Below are 24,795 nucleotides of genomic sequence, written 5' to 3'. Positions count from 1 at the left end.
CTAACCATGGGCTGTTGGAGAGGGCTCTTCCTGTATAGGGCATGATCTAGTGGAGATGCTCTGAGCAGGCCTACCTCATTGGGCCCTTCGGGGGTTTACCTAGCTGTAGGCGCCTGCTGGATCCTGTGTAAGCTAGGCAGGTGTCAAGATTCAGGCAGCAGGGTGCACATGCTCACTCAGAAATTTAACTTCCTGGGGTATTTGACTGGCACAGACGTAGGCACCTACCGAGTTAGGCACCAGCTTAGCAGGGGTTTTGAGGCTCTACATTTTGGATTTAGATGCCTAAATCCCAGCGTAGATAGAGCTCATAGCCCTTATGTGTAGGGTTAGTGAGGCCACTGTGCCCCACACCCAAACAATTACCCACTGCAGAATCCCTCCATCTTCTCCCAGATGTGATGGCTCTGTGCTCTGCAGCCTGCCCCTCCCTGCACAGTAGAACTACAGTAGCTAAACACCAAACTGTTTAAGGGATTTACTCAACTTCAGCTGAATCTGTGGCTGACCTCAGGTAGCCAGACAGCACGTGTGAAAAATGGGGATGGGGATAGGAGGTAATAGAGGCCTATATATGACAAAGCCCGGCTATCAGGACTGTCCCTACAAAGTCAGGACAGCTGGTCAGCTGCTGACAAGAATTGAACCTGGTTTCCCTGCAGCCTAGTCTACATTAGTTTAGCTACTTGGCCATCAGGGCCGGTGCAAGGATAGTTTGTGCCCTAGGCGAAACTTCCACATTGCGCCCCCTTCCCCCCTCCCCCCGGCCATCACTTATTATAAACTTTCAAAATACTTTTAAAAATACACCCTTTTTAGTCACGTATATTCCTTCCTTCATTCTTTCATAACAAAATCTACTACATTTTATTCTACCTTTAGAATGTCCAATTATTGTTATTAATAAAATTTATAAAATTAGAATGGTGGATACTCCGTTATACAACAACTGACAATATCACTATGACAAATTTCAACAACCTACACACGCATATTCGCACAACAGTGAGTTTGGCTCCCGTGCCACTCCCGGGAGTCAGCGGTGGATCCCTGGGGAGACTAGTGGATCCAATCGGAGAGAAACCCCCATGTGTCTCTGGGGTGGGAAGGTGGCTTGAACTAGGTCCTTTGTCCGATGTCCTTTGACCCTTTTTGCTTGGTGCCAGGGAGTCCCACTTTTTTGACTGCTTCTTGGGCACTGGCGAGGGGTAGCTGTGCCAGACTGAGCCCGGTGCCAGGAGTGCACTACAAACGGAGGGCGAGGTGCTGGGCCTAGAGTCCTGCCGAGACTGCAGTCCTGCGCTGGGCGGAGCGCAGCCTCCATGAGGAGAGCCCTCAAATGAATCTCACGCTCCTGCTGCATTCTCAGACGAAAGTTTTTACAAATCCAACACTTGTGTGATTCCCCCAAGCACTTCAGGCAGCTGCTATGGGGGTCACTCACAGACTTAGGCCCGCTGCAGGCATAACAGGGCTTAAAACCCAGATATTGGCAGGGATGCCTAAGGCTCTGGGAGGCAGTTTGGGTGCAGGGGGGCCTGGGACAAGGGGTGGGGGTGCAGGCTCTGGTAGGCAGTTTGGGGGCAGAGAGGGGGTGTGGGAAGTGGGCAGGGTGGAGGGGCGAGGACTGTGGAGGGGGGCTGGGGATGAGGGGTTTGGGGTGTGGGAGGAGGCTCAGGGCTGGGCAGAGGGTTGGGGTGCAGGGGGGGTGAGGGCTCTGGCTGGGGGTGTTGACTCTCGGATGGGGTAGGGCTGAGGATGAGTTTGGGGTGCAGGCAGGCTGCCCCGGGGATGGGGCCAGAGAGGAGGACTCCGCCCAGCCCTCTCTCTGCCGGCAGCAGTGAGTTATGAGGGAGGGGCCCCCCACGTCCCCCCCCCACCCTGGTAGCACACTCACCCCGCACCACTGTCACTGCACCGGCTCCTAGGGCTCCTCTTAGGTCCAGGAAACCCCCTCACCTCCCCGGTGGTAGGTGCCGGGGGGGGGGGGGGCTGCCATCACATGTGCACTTCCTCCCCTGCTGCTGCCCCTCACTGGGGGTGACCCTTGCACAGTGTGGGGGCAGAAGTGGTGACTGTGGGTGGGGCCCTGGGCTGGTGGAGGGTCCCGCTGGAAAAGGGAAGGGTCTGAGGGGGAAGGGCAGGGGAAGGGCAGCCTGCCCTGCAACTAGTGATGGAGGGGCATTAGGACCCTGCGGCAGCAGCTGATGTCAGGAGCAGAGCCCAGGCAGCATGGAGCTGTGGGAGAGAGGCAGGGACGCTTCTGGGACCGGGAGACACTCAGCGCGGGGGGAGGGGGCTGTGGAGGCTGAAATGCTGTAAAAAAAATTGGAGGGCTCTGCTTTTTGGCACCCCCAAATCTAGTTTGCCTAGTGGTTGCACCGGCCCTGTTGGCCATCCTTCCTACCCACTTGCAGCTGGTAAGCATCAAAGATTTTCAACAGATGTGGGAGCAGTGCAAGACTATGAAGACTCAAAAAAGTGAGCTAGTTGTTAGGAAGACCCTGCCTGCAGGAGGAGAGCAATGAAAGGAAACAAAAATGGATGGCTTTAAGAGTGAGCCAGTATGAGAGACTATCCAAAAAGGAGCGAGTGGAGGAGGCATATGGCTGATATTTCAGTTGCATTTGCTTGCATTTTCACAGAGTTGGGGGCTGTGGTGTAGGGCTACAATAGCAGAATTCACTTTGAAATTTTTAATAGGTTAAAAATATGAAGATCTTCTGAAGAGCTTTTATAAACAGAAGCCGGGGGAGCAGCATTGGGCCCTGTGGCAAAACATCCATTGACTTTAATGGGAACAGGATTGTGGCCAGAAAAAGCAATTTGGTTTTAGAGAAATATGAAAAGAGCAAGGTTAGTAGCAATACAGAGGGGAAAGCCAACACCTTCCTGAAGAAAAACACATATCATATACTGTGTAGTAATGATACCAGAATACGCCTCAGTGTAAGCTGAGCTATACTGTAGAAGTAATTACTAACAAATAATTAAATGCAGAAAAATAAAATAAAGTTTCTCAAATGCCACACACTGCTCGGGAAGGAAAATGTAATGCAAATAAGAGAGAGAGAGACAAACAAGTTCACATGTTAATTGAGGGCATTTTAATTGCCTGTCACAGTGATTTCACTATTGTTATTTTAGACTAAGTAAAAATGAAGAAACACAGAGATAACAAAGAATGTAATTCAATGTAGAAAGCATCAAACAACATGAGAGAACATGGGCTCAAGATGTGATAAATGCAACCAGCCAGCTAGCTTACCACTGTATCTGAAAGACGCCCAAGGTCAAAAGAGAGAAAAAGATTTTTTGAGTATCAGATGTTTAGTGAACGAGCTAACAGAAATTGAATCCATGCAAGGAAGGTTGGGGAGAACTAAAAATATCGAAGCAGATGTTGAGTTCTCTCAACTCCCCCTGACTTTTAAATGAGAATTGAGGATATGCAGCATTTCTCAACATCTGGCCTAACTTGGCGGGAACAATATTCACTCTTTTTACAGTGTTGGAAACAGCAATAGGAAGAGTAGAAAACCCACCACAGTCTTGTTTTAACAAGTTCTTAAACATGTGAGTATTTCCATTTGCCTCAGTGGGATGAGGCTTAAATCCCTTGTTGAATCAGGGACCACGTGAGGAAAAGTGCAACAATCAGGAAATTTTGGGCCTAATTCTGCCACTTTATTCATAGTTCGCAACACCTCATTTGGAGCTCAGTGAGACTAAAGACAGCCTGTGAACTACAGGGATGGGAGAGGTTAGGCAAGCAAAGGACAACGGGTAAAGCCCCAAAGCACCTCCACGAACAATATTTAAATTGACATTTTGATTGCACTTTCTTCACCAGTCAATACAACATAACAAAACAGTTAAGCTAAGAGCATGAACAATTACAAATAATATGTGACATACAACCCAAGGCCAAGGAGAATGCGTTCTTACTGAAATCTCAGTACTGGCTGTGATTTTGGCATTACCAACAAAACCCCAATGACTATATGCAATTGAGCTCTGACTCTCTTCCCATTGAAGTGAATGGCAAAACTGCCATTGACTTTAGTGGGTGCAGGATCAAGCCCTTAATTGGTAACCAGAAAGTGGGACTATTGTATAAAAGTCCCCTATTGTATAGAACTACTGTGCACGTACATATTATTATTTGTAGCATGGTAGGCGCCAAAAAAAGATTGGGGCCCCACTGTGCTAGCCAATGTACAAACAGATAGTGAGAGAGGGTCCCTGCCCCGCAGAGCTTACAATTTAAATAGGCAAGACGGACACAAAGTGGGGAAACGTATCAGAGGGGCAGCCGTGTTAGTCTGGATCTGTAAAAAGCGACAAAGAGTCCTGTGGCACCTTATAGACTAACAGACATATTGGAACATGAGCTTTCGTGGGTGAATACGAGCGTCTGATGAAGTGGGTATTCACCCACGAAAGCGCATGCTCCAATACGTCTGTTAGTCTATAAGGTGCCACAGGACTCTTTGTCGCTTTTTAAAGTGGGGAAAGAGATGGAACATACCAGGGTATAATAAATACATGATGGCAAATGGACGCAGAGGAGGGGAGGAAAACTGTCCCCTTCTGCAAAGAGTGAAAATAGCAGATTTTAAAAATACAAGTTGAATAAAAGAGCAATGATCTCACATTAATTTGCATGTATTTGCTAATTAGAATGGTGACTGTGAAGCAGGAAGGAATTGCAAGGTATTGCATACAAGTGACAATTGGTTATGGAAAGAATACGCAGATGTCTTGTGAACTACAAGCCAGACCACCACACATGAGAGGCTAAGAAAATTGGGGAAGGACTGGGGAGGCCAAAGGGTGTTGTGAAGCCATGTATGCCCCTCAACCCCAAGCCACACTCTGACACATCTGGGAATCTGATCCAAGATATTTTAAACTGCGGATTAGAAACTATATTTTTGGAGGACTGGATCGCTCAGTGCAGTGGTCCCCAAACTTTTCATCTGGCAGGCACCAGACGAAGGACCGTGGCAGTGGTTGAGCATCCGCTGAAATGCCGCTGAATTTCGGTGGCGACACCTCTCGATGACGTCGCTTGTTGGCGGCAAGCGGCGTCATCGAGAGGCATTGTCGCCGAAATGCCGCCGAATGCTCGACTGCCAGCCCGGACGCGGGTGCATTTAGATGCCCCCGTGGGTGCGATGGTGCCTGCGGGCACCGCATTGGGGACCCCTGGCTCAGAGGATTATAAATGGGCTATGGCCTATTTTGCTGCTAGATCACCAGTTCAAATCCATTTGCATGCACATCCAAGGGAAGAACTTGACTCACAATGGTATATACATACATACATACACACACACAGCAGACAAACATTCCCTTACCTACACCTCCTCATTTTCGTTCCTTCTCTATTACTTAACTGTGTTATTAAATTATGCAACTCAGGAAAGTGTTTTGGAAACCAGATGGTATGCAAGATGCTATACAAAGTAATGTTGTATTTTGAAGTTTCATTGCAGGCCACACTCTCCAATCTGGTTGGCATATGGCCACAGAATGAATTGCTTATTAAAGGCTGTTTGTGTGATGGTTGTCTACTAGAGAAAATAGCCCTTTAGCCTCCAACTTGATATTCAGAACTGAATAATCAATGACACATTTAACAGAGTACTGTTGCAAATCTTGTTCTGACCGCACAGAACAAGGGTCCAAGCTTGAAGTCGATGCTGACATCCAAGGCATGGCAGATGTCATGACAAAGAGGGAAATTGGTTCTTAAAGCAAGAGATCACTGAGCCAAAGGACAAACCACGTGCAAGTCTGGAAAGCCAGGGAAAGGCCCAGCAAGTGAGGATAAATAATATGAAGTGGGAGAAGCTACAGTACAGATCTCAAGGTGAGACAGTAAATTCGTGAGCCCTTCCTTGGGTCCTCCATGGCCTTTTAATTTATAAAGATGAAATTCATTAGGAATAAATTTATATATATATATTGTAACTACTCTTTTATCATTTGTTTTCTTCTCTGCAGAGAAGGCCTATAGACCTTTAAATACTGGTACCATATTGCATACAAAAGAGTTCCTCTTCCCCCACCACTCTAAGCTCTTCTTGACATTAGACTGATTTTCTTTACATGTATAAGCACTGGAATAGTTCCACTGGGGAGCACAACAGCAGGTGAGCCAGCGTAAACCAGTTGCCCGTATCTGTCAGCATTAAAACACCTTGTCAGCTAGACCTAAGCACGAAGATTAAAATGCTGGTGAGCCAGCCAGGCTTCCACCACTGATGGAGCTGCACCAGTGGCAGCACTGGTGGGAAATGAAAGAAAAAAGTCTATCAGATTCACAGCCTAGGAAACGGACCCATTGCTGACATGAATTGTCAACATCAGGTCCTCCAGAATCAGGGTTGAGAATATAGATGGGCCAAAGCTCTTGTCAGGACCAATACAGTCCACCAATTTGAGCAAGTCTCAGTCACGCTGTCTGAAATGGTGCTGTAAACTGTCCTCTGCCCTCTCTACACCAGTAGTTAAAACAATGTCCGTGAGTTAGGTGGGACCCACTATTGACAACCATTATCACCAGCAGGTCAATTTCCTAGCATAGGAGCTAAGCTGACTTCAGTCTCAGAGAGGCTCATGTGCAGAGAGAGTTTAAACAGCTAAGCTAAATAACAGCAGATGTTTAGAAAAGGGATACCAGACAAATGTGAGTCACACAGTGCTTGTAACAAACATCATTAGACGAAAAAGGAAAGGCAGCATTAGACAGAATGGTAAGAAGGGAATAAACAAAAGCAAAGGAAGCGTGCTGTCTTCATTCCCTACGAGACTGTGAGTGTCCCACTGGCTAGTGTGATGAACACTGCTGTTTCAAAGTCAAAGCCACATACGTATCTAAAATGCTGTGTTAGACGGAGCTGTGATCTAAGGTGAAACTGGTAAGCTGGGGTGTTCTGCTCCTTTGGGCATAGTCCATCTGTGAATAGTGCAGGTGTCCAGTGGAACAGGCTGGGCACCCCACAGCGACACTTGGAGGGCTCAGTGGTTGGGGCGCATCAGTTGCTAACCTGTAGAGGGACAGCTCAGCCTGCATGTGCTTGTGTTGCCTGTGGCTGCTGGAGTTGGGAGGCTGACACATACACAAAGCTTCCTCACGCTAAAGGCAGGTTGTAGCAAGATGCCTTGCAAAGCTGGGTACTGCTGGGAAGTGTCACACGGTAGTAACAGGGCTTCTTTAAATCAAGATTAGGTGTTTTTTTAAAGGGAGCCAAATACTCAGAATTTCTTTGTGATACAGTAATTAATATTACCAATGCCATCGTTTGACTCAGTTTGAGAACACTGCAAGCCAGTGAAGCATAACGCTTGCATAGAATTTTAAATTGATCTGTTAAAATAGATTTTTTTTTGCAAATTTTAAAAAAGAATCACTAATTTGATGTTTGTTTGTTTTTTCTGAGACATCACTAAAATCTCAGCCATCTTGATAACCAACCTAGAAAACATAACCTAAGGGAAGAGGATTATTAGACAGACATGGCTGATAGAGAAACAATACAATGAGGAGGAACGCAACTTGGTACAGAATGTCTTAGTGCTTGTCTTCACTATGGGGGTAAGTCGACCTAAATTACACTACTCCAGCTACATTATTCAAGTCGACGTAATATAGGTCGATTTACCCTGATGTCTTCACTGTGCTATATTGACGGGAGCCGCTCTCCAGTCGACTTCCCTTACTCTGCTCCAAGAGCTGGCGTTCCGGGGTTGACCGGAGAGCATTCTGCCATTGATTTAGTGGGTCTTCTCTAGACCTGCTACATCTATCCCTGCTGCATTGATTGCAGCAGCGACAATCTCCCCATAGTGAAGACGAGCCCTTAGATCAGAGGTGGGCAAACTATGGCCTGCGGGACCCTCCTGCCCGGCCCCTGAGCTCCTGCCCCGGGAGGCTACCCCCCATCCCATGCTGTTTCCCCTCCCCCGCAGCCTCAGCTCACCCCACCGCCAGTGCAATGCTCTGGGTGGCGGGGCTGTGAGCTCCTGGGGCAGTGCAGCTGCAGAGCCGGGGCCTGACCCAGTGCTCTGTGCTGCGCGGTGGCGTGGCTGGCTCCAGCCGGGCAGCACGGCTGCCTGTCCTGGTGCTCTGGGCGGCGCCGCTGTAGCGTCGCCAGCCACCGGTGCTCCAGACAGCGCAGTAAGGGGGCAGGGAGCAGGGTGGGTTGGATAAAGGGCAGGGGAGTTTGGGGTGGTGGGGTCAGGAGGCGGAGATGTGGATGCAAGTGCAGTATCAATGCCAGTTAAAGACACAAGCCAATCAGCTGCAAATGCAAACCAACATCTATCTATCATATCCTGATAACCATGCACACCTTTCCTGCCCAAACTCCAGATGCAGAACTATTCTAAAACTAACCTGTCAATTGATAGCTCTGGTAACTGCCTTCTCCCATTTAACAGTATCACTTTAAAGAAAAAATATGCCAAAATTGACACACAACCACACCCAGAGTTAAGGTGTTAATAAAATATGCAAATATACTGGAAAGGCGACTTGGTTTCCCAAGAAGTGGGTGATTTCAGTCCCAGACACCAATTCTTCTACTTCAGAACCATATATAATTAGCTTTGTGCCATAACCACTCTGCTCTTTACTATCAGTCATGGCTCTTCTTTTAGCATCTCTGCCTTCCAAGTAGCTTCCTCCCACTGCGTCTGTATTTGCTGTATCCCTCCTCCACCACTTCTAATTTATTAGCTCGTGTTTTTCAAGATATAAAAGGCATTTTATCTCCTGCTCCTATTTCTAACCTGTTGTGGTCTCCTTTGTACTGTCTATCGCTTGATGTTCATAACTCCTCCAGATTCTGTATACTTTAAAAATGCAAATCATTGGCTCTTTCTGTTGCCTTATATAATAAAGAAAAGCTGCTGAGGCACTTCACCACACACCTTAATGCAGCTGATGTACTGCCATTTACTATTGCTTTGTGTTGACAGTTCTTCAGCCAGAACTCCGTCTTTCATTGCTCGTAGCCAACTCGATTTGAATTAATTTTTCAAATGAGATTTTGAGCCACAGTATAAAATGCTAGTTGTTTTACTTCATGTATAGTCCCATTATTCTCTAGGTTGGCTGTAAAAAATGTGATCGGATTTATTTGACAATATTTGTTCTTAATAAATCCGTGCCATTTGCTGGTTGTGATTCTGTTATCCTCGAGGTATTTTCAGATTAATTGTATATGGCCCATCATTTTAATAAGGATTGAAGCTAGATTTCCTAGGTCTGGATGGATTGATTTAATGTTGGTACGGCATTTTCATTTTTCCTTTCTTATGATACCAATTTTTCATTACTTTTCAAAACCGACTTTTAAGTGTTCAGTATATTTATTAGGAAATCTTCACAATCTGGGATGCATATCATCTGACTTACTGACTGGTGTATATTCAGGGCTTGGCTACACTTGAAAGTTGCAGCGCTGGTGGAGGCTTTCCAGTGCTTCAATTAGTAACCGTCCACACCTGCAAGGCACATCCAGCGCTGCAACTCCCTGGCTGCAGCACTGGCTGTACACCTGGTCTGCTTGGGGTGTAACGATTGCAGCGCTGGTGATCCAGCGCTGCTCGTCAAGTGTGGCCCCACACCAGCGCTGTTATTGGCCTCCAGGGTATTAGCAGATATCCCAGAATGCTTTTATAAATTACTCTCTTTGTTTTGTTATGCAGCCTCTCTTTGTTTTGTTGTGAACTCGGAGCTCCGTAGCTCCGTTGATCCCGGAGCTGCTTATAACACAGCTCCTGTTTGCTGTGATCAATCTGTACCTGGCTGTGAACAATCAAATGAGATAATGAGGCAGGCAGGGAGTAAGCGTTTGCTTGACAGCGGGGAGTCCGTTTGGCTGCAGGCTGTTTGCAATTAAGAGTTAAGACTAAGGGGTCGCGAACATTTTCTGATTTTTCAAGGCAGGAAGCTAAACACACAGTGTTGGCTCCAAAAATCCACTCTCTCTCTCTCCCCCCGCTCCCTGTCACACTACACCACCCCACCCCCCTCTTTTGAAAAGCACATTGCTGCCACTTGAACGCTGGGATAGCTGCCCATAATGCATCACTCCCAACAGCGCTGCAAATGTGGCCACACACCAGCGCTGGTAGCTGTGAGTGTGGCCACACACCAGCGCTGTCCCTACACAGCTGCACGACCAGCGCTGTAACTCCCAGCGCTGCAACTTTTAAGTGTAGCCAAGCCCTCAGTTGTCTTCTCTGCTGCTTATAAACAGCATTAATTCTGACTGTCCAGGCCTGTGTTCTTAAACAGACTGATTTAAAGGATCAGTTCAATAGCTCAGCCATTTTAATGTCATTCAGGATTTTATCACCTTCATTTATTAATGAGCCCACATCCTTTCTAGCATTTCTTTTCTCTCCGATCTAAAAGTCCTCTATATGTTCCTTAGACCTTTGGGCTAGCAGTGTGTCTACTTTTTTGCTGTCCCGATGCCCCCCAAGTCTTAATTGCATTCTCATTTAGCTCCAGCCTTCTCCTCCATTTCTAGTTTGGGGTTCTCTTTTACCCTAAGACCTCGGATTGCTCTCTCATGAGGACACATTCCTATCAACAGAAGCCTAGTTTTTTAAAACAAAATTCAGCAAGGTTCTAGCCTACATCAGATAGTCTTGGCCTGGCTTTGGTTAACTGCTTTTAGGCTGTATCATTCTAGGGTTATAGGGTTCACAGGGGGCTACATCAATTACAGTCTCACCAGAAAATGAGCAGTGTCAGTTTGTTCCACTGTCATGACAACACTTCAGTTCATTAATGTATCTTTTTTAGCCTTACTCACTCTTTGCTTCACAGTATCAGTCTCCTTTGTTATTATTCAACTGGAAGTAATTGTCAGATATTTTTGAGTTAAGAGAAGGCTCGCACTCTAGTCCCTTCCGGGATCAATTAACAAGCATGGTCAATTTTGACCTTGAGGTGGCTCTCCAATTTTAAGTCTCCTCTCATCAAAGCAGACATTCCAGTGCTCAGTGATTCCAGAATCTTCCTCTCTCTACTTTTGATACAGTCTTTGTTTGGTCTCAACTATCAGTTTTTCCTTTTTCACTCACAGTTGGCACTGGAACGATCTCTGAGATCATCTACTCCAATCCCACCTTCCACTCTTATCCCAGGACTCTATAATCCGCCACTGTTCCATCAAATCTCTCTTTGGTATGTAATGTTAACTGTACTGCTCCTACAGCGTGCAGTTACAAAAATTAACTTGCGAATTTCACAATGGCACCAATAAGCTAGGCTGAGCTGGCAAATACTATCCTGCAAAATCAAAGAAAGTCATAGCCATGTGTTAAAACGGCTACTCTTCAAAACTCAGCGTGCAGCCCCACAAACTGCCTGCAGAGAGGCCCAGACTTTGCATATTAGCCTCTTGTCAAGAGCCAGAGGGTTGTGTATGAATTTATATATAAAAATTTTTAAAAAACCACACAATCTATAATATTTGCTTATTCCCTAAAAAAGGACTAGAAAATGCTTCTTATTTCAGCCCACCAGCAAGAACACCCAGGTTGGATTTGTCCTCAGGCTGCAGTTACAAAGACAGGGAAACTTCACTGGTCTCTGAACAACACTGCTTTGGCATTCCTGGATTTTGAGAACAAAATGAAAGTACTAATTTTCTTTGAGAACTGTTCTTTCTGAGACTCTCTTCCAACCATAAGAATTCTGTCCATTTCATAGAATCATAGACTTTAAGGTCAGAAGGGACCATTATGATCATCTAGTCTGACCTCCTGCACAATGCAGGCCACAGAATCTCACCCACCCACTCCTGTATCAAACCCCTAAGCTGTGTCTGAGCCACTGAAGTCCTCAAATCATGGTTTAAAGACTTCAAGGTGCAGAGAACCTTCCAGCAAGTGACCCGTGCCCCATGCTGCAGAGGAAGGCGAAAACCCCCCAGGGCCTCTGCCAATCTGCCCTGGAGGAAAATTCCTTCCCGACCCCAAATATGGCAATCAGCTAAACCTTGAGCATGTGGGCAAGACTCACCAGCCAGCACCCAGGAAAGAATTCTCTGTAGTAACTCAGATCCCACCCCATCTAACATCCCATCACAGGCCATTGGGCATATTTACCGCTAGTAGTCAAAGATGAATTAATTGTCAAAATTAGGCTATCCCATCATACCATCCCCTCCATAAACTTATCAAGCTTGGTCTTGACGCCAGATATGTCTTTTGCCCCCACTACTCCCCTTGGAAGGCTGCTCCAGAACTTCACTCCTCTGATGGTTAGAAACCTTCGTCTAATTTCAAGTCTAAACTTCCTGATAGCTAGTTTATATCCATTTGTTCTTGTGTCCACATTGGTACTGAGTTTAAATAATTCCTCTCCCTCCCTGGTATTTATTCCTCTGATATATCTGCTTTGCCTAGGAAACATGTCAATTGGTGAAAGCTAGTATGCGACATCGAATCAGCTTGTGAGAATTGACTTTCCTATACTATTTCTAGAGAGCAACAAATGAAACTCAAACCCGGAATGAATCAAAAAGCTATGAAAGAGCTTGGCATATATTTTATACTGCTGTATATTATTAAAATAAAGACTCTTCCTCAGCAGATCATCCTTTATATAAACAGGACCAGAGAAGCTTATAGTAGTCTTAGCCTTCTTGGGAAATTTATTTTCAGGATGATTAATCTATGCATTACAGAGTCTTTGGAAATGGGTTGTGCATTTTTTAAATGTTTATTTCACATAGAATTCATCATACTGTATAACTGTATTTACCTTTCTCATTAGCTTTTTGAATCTACAGGATGTATGTATAATGAACAGAAAATGGTTTTCTGGACTATGAGATTGCAAACCTCCATTAGAATGATAAAACTGAATTAAACACTGCACATGGAGGCAATCGCTTTAGTATCAGAACATCGGTTCAAATGGTACACCTCCTACCCTCTCCCAGTTAGGTGTAAACATCCAGTCTGAGCCATTCAGCAAGGCTGTGATCTTCCAAGACAGTTTGATTGATTGCACAATCATTCTTTCCCAGGTTTTCTTGTTCATGTTTTTTATGCTTTCCATTGGTACAGATGATAGTTAATCTGACATTTCATCTTAACAACTTCTTTAGATGACAAAATTAGGGAAGGCTTTTAAGTTCAATAGAGGCTTGGCAGCTGCTCCATGCTGATTTTCATGGAAATTAAATATGGAAGCAAACCTACTCCATGTTTTAGATGACTTCAGCTATGAAGTTTCTGTCCCTTCTCTTGGGAAACTATTCCACAGTCTAATAGGTTACATATCATAAATCCCTCCCTGATGCTTTTTGCACTATTCTAGATAATTCCTTTTGTTTCACCTAAGTCCCTCAAATATTTGTAGACAGTTTAAAGTTTGCAAAAATGGATATTTGTTATTCAAAAACATGGATTTACAATACTGACAAAAGATCCTTTAGCAATCCACTTCTTTTATAAACATGCAGTCCACACTATCCCAGCATCTATATTATTTCCTCACTGGTATACATTTAAACATTTTAAATACATCTATTACTCTTTGTGTCATGGATAGAAATTACATCTCTTGCTGCCAGGGACTTGCACTTCTTGAAGTTTATTTAATCGCTATAAAGAATGGTCCATTTGCTAGGGATTTAAAGACATTTAACCTATTTTTCCCTTTGGCATCTCCCTTATTAAACCAAGGTCTTTCATTTTGCTTTGTCATCTGGACGCTGGAGGATAAGCAAGCTATATAGACTCTTTGTTGTACCAAAAGCAGAGATTTGTTTGATATGCCTCAAAGTTGTAGGTATACATATATGGCACTGGAAGGATAACTTTTGTATGTCTGGAGCTGAGGCAAAGGACTACAAGAGGATAGAGGTGAGAGCAGCTTTAAAAATTCCATTATACTTCCACAGCATTAGAAACTGGGAAAATCCAGTCACATCATCTTCATAGTGTCTAATTCTCACCAAAGGAATTAACCAGCTCTGTGAAGGTAGGAGTATCCAAATAACTGTTTTGTTGTAATGCTTGGCTATCACATTTCGGTTGATTAGGGCCCAGCTCGCAGTCCATTGGAACGGGCTATTGCTCAGGACTTTGGTGTATGCCACTTTATTTTCTGCTGGTGAGCTTTAGTGAAGTCCTCCCTCACCAGAGATTACACTCAAGAGACCAGAATGTTGTCTAAACTGGAACTCTTTATTGGTAACCCTGTAACAACCCAAGGCAACACAGCTCACACAGACCACTGCTTAAGTAGCTCAAATTCCTGCTGCAACCTCCCGCTGGCTCACCAGGACTGATTTTTGAGCAGAGGCCCAGCCTTAAAGAGACAGACTGTGGAACTATAGCTCTCAAATTCCAACCAATTTTGCACAGAACACACACTTTACTCCAAACGGGCTATATTTACACCACAGAGTGTGCGTGTTTACTTTTGAATGCTACACAGACAGAATCAGAAGTTCCTCTCCTGCTCATGTAAACTGAGTTAAGTTTCTTAACATAGCAGTTAATTTTCTAATCCACCTCTGAATGTTTATTAACTTGTTACGACTTCGAAATCATGCAAAACACAATGGCAGAGAAGATGGGCTCAAACAAACAATGTTCAAATCATTTCATATGAGATTTATAAAAAATAAGCATAAGAAGCTAATGGATTTGAATATTATATAAACAAATTGGTGCACATGAAAGAGAATGCACATGTTTGAATAAAGCTGTACACTGGAGAGCATGAGGAAGTGGAGTCCTTCAAAGTAGTGGCAATATAAATATTGAATGAAATGGAGAACCGAACCAGTCTGATCTGCTTAAAATTAGATGCTTTCTTAGCAGGAGATATCTGGAGAATATGCAACAAATATTGGAAAATATACTACACCAATAGGGAATCAATAAAACAATTTTAACGTAGGAAATCCCAAGAGGCAGTCATCAAGAGAAGGGATTAGCTGGAAATTTCTATATTACCAACGCAAAGGCTGTGATAGAAGAATTAATTCTTTCCTTGACTATTCCACAGCCTGTAAAGCAGGGTTTCTCAAACAGGGGTCGCTGCTTGAATAGGGAAAGCCCCTGGCGGGCCGGGCCGGTTTGTTTACCTGCCCCGTCCGCAGGTCCAGCCGATCGCAGCTCCCACTGGCCGTGGTTCGCCAGTGCAGGCCAATGGGAGTTGCTGGAAGTGGTGGCCAGCAAGTCCCTCAGCCCGCGCTGCTTCCAGCAGCTCCCATTGGCCTGCAGCGGCAAACCACGGCCAGTGGAAGCCGCGATTGGCTGGACCTGCAGACAGGGCAGGTAAACAAACCGGCCCAGCCCAGCCTGCTAGGGGCTTTCCCTACACAAGCAGCGACCCCTGTTTGAGAAACACTGCTGTAGAGCATGCTGGAAAAAGACTTACTGCCTTTCTTTGCTTTCCAATTGAATTCTCTATGTTTACTCAGGCTGCAACTGCTCTGCAAGACAAAAGGTGATTTAGTATCATCCTGATAACTGTGATTTACTCCCAGTGGTGTCCACAAGTCACAATTCTAGCAGGTTTACAGCTGTGATGTCTGAACAAACTCAGTTTGACTACAGGGATTCAATTCACGCCTTACCTTTGCTCAGGGAATCAGCCACACAATTCAGTCACAAGAGCTTTTACAGCAAAGATAGAGAGGATTTAGTTAATCTGGATTTATGAGAACCAAGCTGCTGCCTCCAACTCTGGATGAATCTCACCACATTTTTCTATCTCCTTTGAAAAAATAAAAGATATTTTAATGTGCATCGAATAAAGATTATACAGACTGCCTGTAGCGAGTCGTGCCCAGTGGGTGTCAATGGAAACATATATAAAGTGGGCTTGCCACTATTTCCCTCAAATGGCAAAATTGCCCAAAGCCAGCAATCTTCTCTGATTTGCAGAGTGACAATAAAACCCATGGAATGGCTCAGTTTGTTGCTAAGGTAGTGTGTTGCTAAGGCAACAGGATTGCAGCACATGAAACAGAGGTCGTGGAATCTAGACACTGTCACTGAATAAAAGGACATATCCTTTGCTAACTAGCAGGCTTGTATTTTCAAAAGGGGCCAAACTTCCATAGGCAGTTTGAAAAAAATCACAACCTCTATTCATCCTGGCAATTTTTTCCCCCTCAGACTCAGAGCGTATCTAAAGGAGGAGGATGATACAAGGTACACTTCCCGGAGAATGAGCCTTTCAGCAGAGAATTATGTATACACCATTTATATAGCACTTTTCAGTCCTAGCTTTCAAAGCACTTTATTGAGAAGTGTAACATTATCCCTATTTGACAGATGGGGAAATTGAGACACAGAAAGATTAAGTGACATCCTCAACGTCAAACACCAGGGGAGTGGCAGAACTAGGAATAGACTGCAGGCCTCCTAATTCACAGCCCTGGGTCCTACCCCATGCTGTCCCAATTGTATGCTAATTTCCAAAATAAAAAGCTATTAAAGCATTTGAATATTTGATTGTTATCCATACAATAACCACTGAAAGGATAATAGACAATGGAAATCACCTTATGACAACAGAATGTTTCCTAGGGTTTAAAGTCGTTTGCTTTTTCTTGTGGAAACATTTCTATGGATAATTGTCAAATGAGCCCAGAAGCAATCAATTAGATCTCTATATTTAAATCAACACTAAGAATGGCAGAGATTAAAAAAATAGAAAGCAGGTTTAGACTTGTTAATAAAGGTTAAAAATCTACTATATCATCATATGATGTACATCAGAAACATACTGAAAAGTGGAATCTCATTAATAAGACTTGTGACAAAAGTAGAGACAGCTTTGCATTGAACTAAAATGTGCCTCCTACGTTTATTCTCTAACCCGACTAGGATAAATATCCCTCAGGTTTCCGATGCTGAAAGTTGGAAATGACAGGGTAAGATACGGAATGTAGATATTGAGTTATTCAGTTACTAGTACATCTTATTTTTGATGTTGAAAAACATCCTTTTGCTGAGACTGTTAGCGCTGTACACAGCAATGTAGTGACTGTGACAATGGTAGTTTAGTTACATGCAGTAAGGGACTGTAAAAAGTTGAGATCTTATTCTTTTAACCATCACTTGAACAAAGTGATGTAAAGTGACTCAGAACTTTCTAATTTAAGGATGTGATTAGAAGTGTCACACAGCATCTTAGTGGGATCTCTACTACAAAACTATGTGTGTTTGGTTTATATCACCACTTTGTGAAGCCGATAACGCTAATAGGATAACTCACAGAATACTATAGAACTGCTAAGGACTGAATGTTATTGAGTCAACAGGATTATTCCCAGCATTGTTTTCCTCTTTCAAATAAAAATCAGTATTTGTTTTCCAGTTACAAGATTAAAAATCCTCAGGGATCTTAATATTTTGCAAGATAAACAACCGAGGATGAATGAGGAATTTTGTCTAGGCCCAAATTAAAATGTCAATTTCAAAATGAAACTCTCCAGTACAGTGAAGACAAATAAAATCAGTGGAATATGTTATTTTAGAACTTTAAATTAAAAAAACCTGAATTGAACAAGGGTAAAAACCAAAACCACCATCCTTTATTATTTCAGAAATACGGTCTATGATAAAGTAAATAAGATTTTAAATATTTAATACCAAATACTAACAACAAAGATTGTTTTGCAAAGATGAAATTCACCACCTTTCGGGTTTTCTGGTATCGTCCCTCAGTACATCTAAGACCTGGATAAATTAGCCATTGTTCAAGTTTAGTCTAATACAGTACAGCATATTTGGTGCAGTTTAGAATCTTTTGGTGGAATATTCTTGTTTACTGTCATAGCAGAAGAAGCAATTAGTTGACATTTCATAAAGCTGTCCCCCAAGAATAATCCTCAGGCATCAGCAACACCAAAGCCTGACAAGACCTTGGCAACGGGCATGTCTGGGTGCACTGGAGGCGCAGGTATGTCGAATTTGTCACTTTCGACTTTCTTACAACTTTTTCCTTTTCCTTCAGTGACTTTTCCATTTATGAGTGTTTCCTCTTTTTTATTGCCTCTGCTTTGACGGCCAAGCTCTTTGCACAGATTGTCAGGACCACAATTAGGACTCCTACCAGGAAAGTAACCAGAGGCCAGAGAAAGCAATGCAAGAGGACCGTCTCATCGTGGGTACGCCTAAGCAGCACATCATCTGGTCTGTAAAGGAGGGAAGAAAGAGAGGAGGAATAAATTATATACATCAAACAGGTATCAATTCATCCTTCAATGGAAGGCATTTGACCAGGAAACAATAATGGCATTTTATTTGTAACAGTGGTAGAAAATGATAAAGTGGATCATTCCATTTCATCCACCACTTTAATTTGCAAATACATTCATGACATTCTGCCAGGGTGTTTTATCTGAAGTATTTTGCAGAGAAAAACCCATTCAGATAAAAATGGTCTGGGATTTTAGGTTATCATATAAAAGCAGTGAAAGATAGCGCAATGTAACAACGTCGGAGCGTGATTTATGAAAAGCAGTAAAATGATCATTTAATACAATATATCAGTACTCTAATATGTAGGTGTCAAATTGCATCAAAATGGAGTAATTACTTTAAAATGTAATTTAAACATTTGAACTCATTAACTTTTAGCTTTGACCACACTGGGCATGGGAGTGTGGAGAGAATTATAATGCTTGAAACAAAGTATTGGTAACAGTCAAATATAACATAGGCCAGTTATATTTGTGCCAGTACCACCCTTTTCCCTGCAGTTCTGCCACTTGTCTGCATTAGGGGTTTGCTACAGCCTAACTACCTCTGTGGATTGCCATCAATTGCTAGAATTGAGGCAAATTCCTAATAGACACGGCCTTCTTCTCATCCCTAAACTGCTACAATCGCCTAGCACAAGGGCTTCATGGCAGCAGACTCTATCAATCATACTGAGTAGTGTCAATCTGTGGTTTGCTCGTGAAAACAAAACAACTGCCAATGGAAACAATGAGTAAACTTTTCAAATATGCCTAAATCCCCTTGAAAGTCACGGGAACTTAGGCACTATTGAAAATTTTATTCTAGGTGGAGGCCAATTCCATTTCCATAGTGACCAATTCATTTTAATAGTCAGGTCTGTAGTAGGTTTGTTAATTTTCAATAGGGGAATCTCAAAAGGTTTAGAAACTCAGTTTGGATAAAGCACCTGAAATATCAACTGTTTATCTGCACCTCCCAAGTCTGAAAACTTTGTCTGGAAATCTTATGGACAAGTTCTCTCATTTCTACCTCTTTCTGCTCCCACTGTAATGCTGGTAATAATGTTAAATCAGTCTCATGATACATGGGCAGTTCTGCGATTTTTGCAATCAGAGCCACAAAGTGCAGAGAAACACATACCAATAACTATCAGAGGAGAACAGAACTTTTTCAAACCTCAGAAAAGGATCTGCACTGATGTTGGTTCTGACTTTATCCGGACATCTCAAACATTACTCTTCTGCACCAGTGCCACCTGATGCTTGTCTTCCCATAAACTGCTCTGCTTAAAATATTAACCAATAACTTGCATGTTGGTGTTATTAAGCCCAGTGAGTTGAATATAGCTGGCATGGTTCTCCTCTCAGTGGTTTCAATCAGAAGCACCCTCAGTGGAATTATACTGATAGAAAACTGGTGGAAATGAGAGGAGATCTTGGCCCAGTGATTACAACCCCACTCATCGGCTGCTGATCCTCTTATTTCCAGCTATACTGTCACTTTCTGATTATTGTAAGACAAACAAACCTCACACTTCAGGGTCAGGAGAGTCGGGATGAAACTCTTTTGCCTCTTCCCCCACATACCTCGCTGTGGAATTCATTAAATATATGGCTTTTTTTTCTTCCCTGAAACATCCCAGCCACCAGAAAAGACAGAATTCCAGACTAAATGATGGATAGTCTGTGTTCATATGGTAACCCCTGGAGTCCATGGACATCCCATTGAAATCAGTGGGAGATGGTTAGTTCACTGAATATTAGCCCTATCATAAATTTTAGGTTTATGATAGTAGGGTCAGTGACACTATACCTTCACACAGTGCCTACCACAATGGGGCCCTGATTCTGCCTCTGGGCGCTAGTGCAATATAAAAAACTAAACAGCAGCAAAAGAACTTGGCATATTCAGGAGAACAGCAAATGAAGTGCACTCTACTACTGGGTGTCCCTGGAGCATACTCAGACAGTAAATTGGTTACTATAACTATAATACCCCCCTCAATATTTGATATGTGAATGAAAGCACACATATCTAAACTATTTTCCCAGAAAATACTATGCTGATTTTGTCACACTTTGTACCTAATGTTTGACTAACAGAGTGGAATTTGACAATGAATGGTTAACAAAGAGCATCCCCATTCTCGGTTCTCAACTTGCAAGGGAAGTTAAGACTGAGTATTTTTTTTAAAGTAGGTACGAATCAAAGAATAAGATAAATAGAACAGCGAGCAAGCAAACTTGAAAACTGGATTCAATTAGGGCAATGAAGGTGTAATTAGAGAGAGCCAGACTTCCTTTCAGTTGTGTCCTATCAGAGAATTTGGAACCCATCTGTACAAATTACAGGTGTGATGAATGGTAACTTTCATTATAAATAGATATTTAAGTCTTATACTTGATCTTTTAAAAGTTTTCCATACAGGAAATGAGCCAAAGGCATGCTAAGCATTTTCTTCAATCCCAAATACCCGCACAACGTATCCGATATTGGAGTACTCAGTAAAGGTCCTACTTTTTAAATCTGTATTATTTTTACTGTATAATTTTCTGTGTACATGACATGACACATTAACATGTTTACTATATGTAAACTGATATGCCAGGCCTAAGTACATGCTACTGCTGCTCTGACTGATTTTTGGAAGGTTCTAAAATACAGAATATAGAGAGCACCATTAAAGGGCTCACAAATTATTTAAAGGGATATTATCGTATTCTTATACATGAATCTATTTTATATTTGATAAAGAGGAAAATGAACACTGAGAGAATTATAAGAATTATATGAGCCCTCTCTTTAAATTCAGATGCAAAGCAATGAGCTGCACTTAGGTTAGCAACTCCACCCGGGTCAATTAACGTGTAAAAACATAGTCATGAAGCTAGAAAGAAGGGCACAGGCCCCGTGAGTGTGGGGTGTTCCGCTGAAAATGAGATGTGAGGTTGGCTGGGAAACAATTGTTGTGGGTGTGGCCACAAGAGGGAAGATTTAAAAAACTGTCTGCCTGGATATTCTGCATTGCAGAGTGAAGATGTGACTGTAGCACAGGTAGGCATAGCTTTTATCTAGCTAGCATGGGTAACAGTAGCAGAGTAGATGCAGTGACGCGGTCTTCAGCATGGGCTACCAATCTGAGTACAAGCCCTCTGGGGACCCTGGGTATGTATTTGGATTGCTAGTTTGTGCCACCACATCTACACTGCTTTGGTACCCATGCTAGCAAAATGAAAACTAACACAGGTATGCCTACACATGCTGCAATCACGCCTGCTTTTGCAGTGTAGACATAGCCTTTGAAATGCTGCCTGCAAAAGGGTCCCAGGGGAGGTAGAACACCTTCCAGAAAGGTAAGACCTTGCTTATTTTCCTATAACACATGTAAGAAAAGTTTTTGTGATGTACCACCAGATCTGTTCTGTATGCCATTTCTTTGGTTTTAATTTGACTTCCCCTTCTCAGAAAGCTCTGGTTTTACTACCACCTTGGTTTGAGGCTGCTTGGAGATTTCACTCAGACTGCCTCAAAGAGCTGAGGCCACCTTCAGCCTTCATGAAGGGGCAGTGAAGGAAGAATGCCTGATGCCTAAGCTGCTTGGGATCCTTGGTCAAAAGGAGTCCAGACTATGGTGTCTTCTACCAGAAGGTGTGGCCCTGTCAGGCTGCAGTCCTAAGGCCTGGGAAATGGTGGGCACACGTGACAGTGTTGGCTCAGAGATACAGCTGTGCTGACACTCATATGTTCTGACACTGTGGGGGTGGAGAGCGCAGAATAAAAGCGAAACCCCCTTTTTCTTTCTTTCTTTCCAGGGTAAGATTAAGAGGAGGGCAGAAGACGACTTTAAAAAGGAGCAACAGCTCATAGATCTAAGCAGAGCAAGAAATCTCAATCACAGCATAAAAACCTAAACAAAGAGCAGCTGACGGACACACTCCGTCAATGGGACTGTGAGCTGCAAATGAGAGACATGTTGTATGACATGCCAGGGTGCAATCCAGACCAGTGAGGGGCAGTGTCACCCCTGCCCTGCAACCTGGGGTACCTCACAATGCTTTGCTGGTGTCGCTCCCAAGCAAGCCACTCATAAACAGTGAAACAGCCTGCAGGTCACGTCCTGAGTGTCTGTGTATAGCTGCAGTCCTGGTTCAGCAATGCTGACCCCAGCAGCCTGTCAGTAACACACCAGCCACACTCTGGCTTCCACCAGACTGAGTTACTACTTGCAGGGTGACCCCAACACACCCCCAGTCCTGAATTTTCCCCCAAACTGTGTGTTCTGCACTGTCCAGCCTTCTCCTGGGCAGTCCAGGTATATTAGGTCAGTCGGCCTTCTAAGGGGATCAATATGCAACAGTGTGTTACCCTAAATGGAGTTACTCACACAGTTCACAACACTGGATTAGTTTTGATTAAAGAATAAAACAAGATTATTTAACTACAAGGAAACATCTTTTAAGTGAGCACAAGTATAAGGCATTAAAGTCAGAAATGGTTACAAGAGAAATAAAAATAAAATGCTTCCTACCACTAAAACTAAACAAAGTAGACTTGGCTCCTTACCATGTGTTTCCAGTAACATTGCTGACCAAACTCTAAGGCCAGGATCTGATGCCAAAGTTCAACTGCTGTTTCTTGTGCCTTCTTGGGTGGAAGGTGGGCGGAGGGGAAGATATCTCGGAGTGGTTTTGCCCCTTACTTTTATAGTTCAGTCACCCTTTGAAATGTATTTTCCTGAGGGTTACCCTAGATAAAGTTCACTCCTGCTGTGAGGTTGGTGTCAAGGAGTCTGGTGGTGAAAGAGGTTCCATGCTGCTGTTTGCTAAGATGCAGATCTTTGTTCCTGCCCTCCTTCCTTGCCAAAGAATGGCCACTTGACAGGTGACTGCCCATCAGCTTTGAAGACACCTGGCTAGAGGAGTCAGCTTGTCCTTAGTCTCTGAGAAATTGGTTTACCCACTCCCCAGACTTGTCTGGTAAACACACTTCAGTCATGATTTCAGCTTATGGTCATAACTTTATCTATAATGTTGCTATGCACATTTCACCATATTACTGACCAGCAAGTTATTAGTTTTCAAATGATACCTTATGGGGCATATTTTATACAAAGATTATTACAATGATTTGGAGGGTGTGAATACAGGAGTGCATTCCATCACATCTTGAAAGTCATCAACCAGGTACAGCTGGGGCCACTAAATACTCCAAAATCGGGGATTAAGGAGAGGAATGGATTTATTGACCAGAAAACCAAGTGGATCCAAACAACTGAGCAGGAAGCTGATGAGCAACAGGAAGACCCTGACGAAAGAAACAGGCAATGAATAGAGTATTCGCAACCACTAAAGACGCAGACGGGGACCACCCAGGAATGCTGGAACCTGGTGTGGTATATGCCTCAGATGGAGGAAAGAGAACGTGACTGCAGAGAGAGAAATTTGCCAAGTGTCAGAAGGAGCGTACAGAATATGAGAATTAGCTTCTGTATAAGGAGAAATGGTGCAGGCACAAGCTGGGAAATCAAAAAAGACTGTGTTGCCAGCATCTCGATAAGTGGAGATGGGAAACGAAACATCAATTCTCTATACAAGAGGGATTATAAATTGGTCCCCAAATATAGGAAAGAAGATATAGATGTTTTCCCAAAGGCCTTTGGAGGGGGCGTACCTTAATCTCAGGAAAATTACAGGTGTGATGAATGGTAACTTTCATTATAAATAGATATTTAAGTCTTATACTTGATCTTGAATTTGCAAGTCAGCTGGGAAGAGCATCTCGAAAAGTGGCTGTAAAGGAATGGAGTTTACACTAAAGAGGAAATGTTGCAACTAATGGGAACAGAACAATTTTACGAACTGCACCTTAGACTTGAAAACTTGGATTAGTGATCCCTACCCTGAAAACACTGAGCCAAGTGACCAAGCTAACTGATCACTAAGGGCCAAACTTGGATAGCTCTCCTCACACCGAGCAATACCTTGCCCCACTAAAATCAAATTGGGCTATTCCTGGAGCAAGGTTCTTCTCAGTGTGAGTAAGGCTATCACAACTTGGCCCTATGGAACCAGCTGGCTAAGATTTAACTTGAAGCTGGAGTCATGCTTTTAGAAGCTCAACTCCAAAAGTGACTTTTGTTAACAAATTGCATTTTTAAGTAAAACATAATGACTGAAGCCTAAAAATATGATGTAAAAAAAAGGGGAAAACAAGGGAAAAAGCAACAACCGTTCAGAAAGAAAATCTGAATCAATCAGAATTAATTAGACAAATTAATCCAATATCAAAATGTCATTAGTGATTTGTTCTGAGGTTTGTCCATGAAGGTAGAATTTCAACTCTTCTCCGCTTTTGGTCATCCTTGGGCCACAGAATCAGCCTGGGATGAGACTAATCTTGAAGAAAAGCTATTTAATTATCACACAGAGATGTTCCAGTTATCACTCACTGAATAAATCTGCTGTGTGTACAAAGGCCTTGGGGGGTTGTTTTAATAAATGTGTAATACATATGCAGATTGAGGAAAGTAAAATGTTTACA

The 24,795-nt window shown here is 43.2% G+C and overlaps 1 protein-coding gene across 2 annotated transcripts in view; it reads right to left on the bottom strand.

Annotated features, from left to right (window-relative positions):
* The window catches only part of KCNMB4 (potassium calcium-activated channel subfamily M regulatory beta subunit 4), an 85,329-nt gene that overhangs the window by 34,671 nt on the left and 25,863 nt on the right, over positions 1–24,795 (bottom strand). Inside the window, exon 3 of one of the 2 annotated variants that reach the window (XR_006572280.1) lies at positions 15,636–18,206. Coding sequence is in view for 1 of the 2 variants with exons in the window: in XM_044978711.1 (XP_044834646.1) it covers positions 18,038–18,206 (169 nt within the window). In the remaining variant the exon portion in view is untranslated. Of the gene's footprint in view, positions 1–15,480; positions 18,207–24,795 lie in introns of those variants that run through there. The other variant, XM_044978711.1, reaches the window with a different exon arrangement.

This window comes from Mauremys mutica, chromosome 1 (assembly GCF_020497125.1).
Source record: "Mauremys mutica isolate MM-2020 ecotype Southern chromosome 1, ASM2049712v1, whole genome shotgun sequence".
Lineage (NCBI taxonomy): Eukaryota > Metazoa > Chordata > Testudines > Geoemydidae > Mauremys > Mauremys mutica.
The sequence above is the reverse complement of the archived record's forward strand: the minus strand, read 5'-3'. Positions and strand labels throughout refer to the sequence as shown.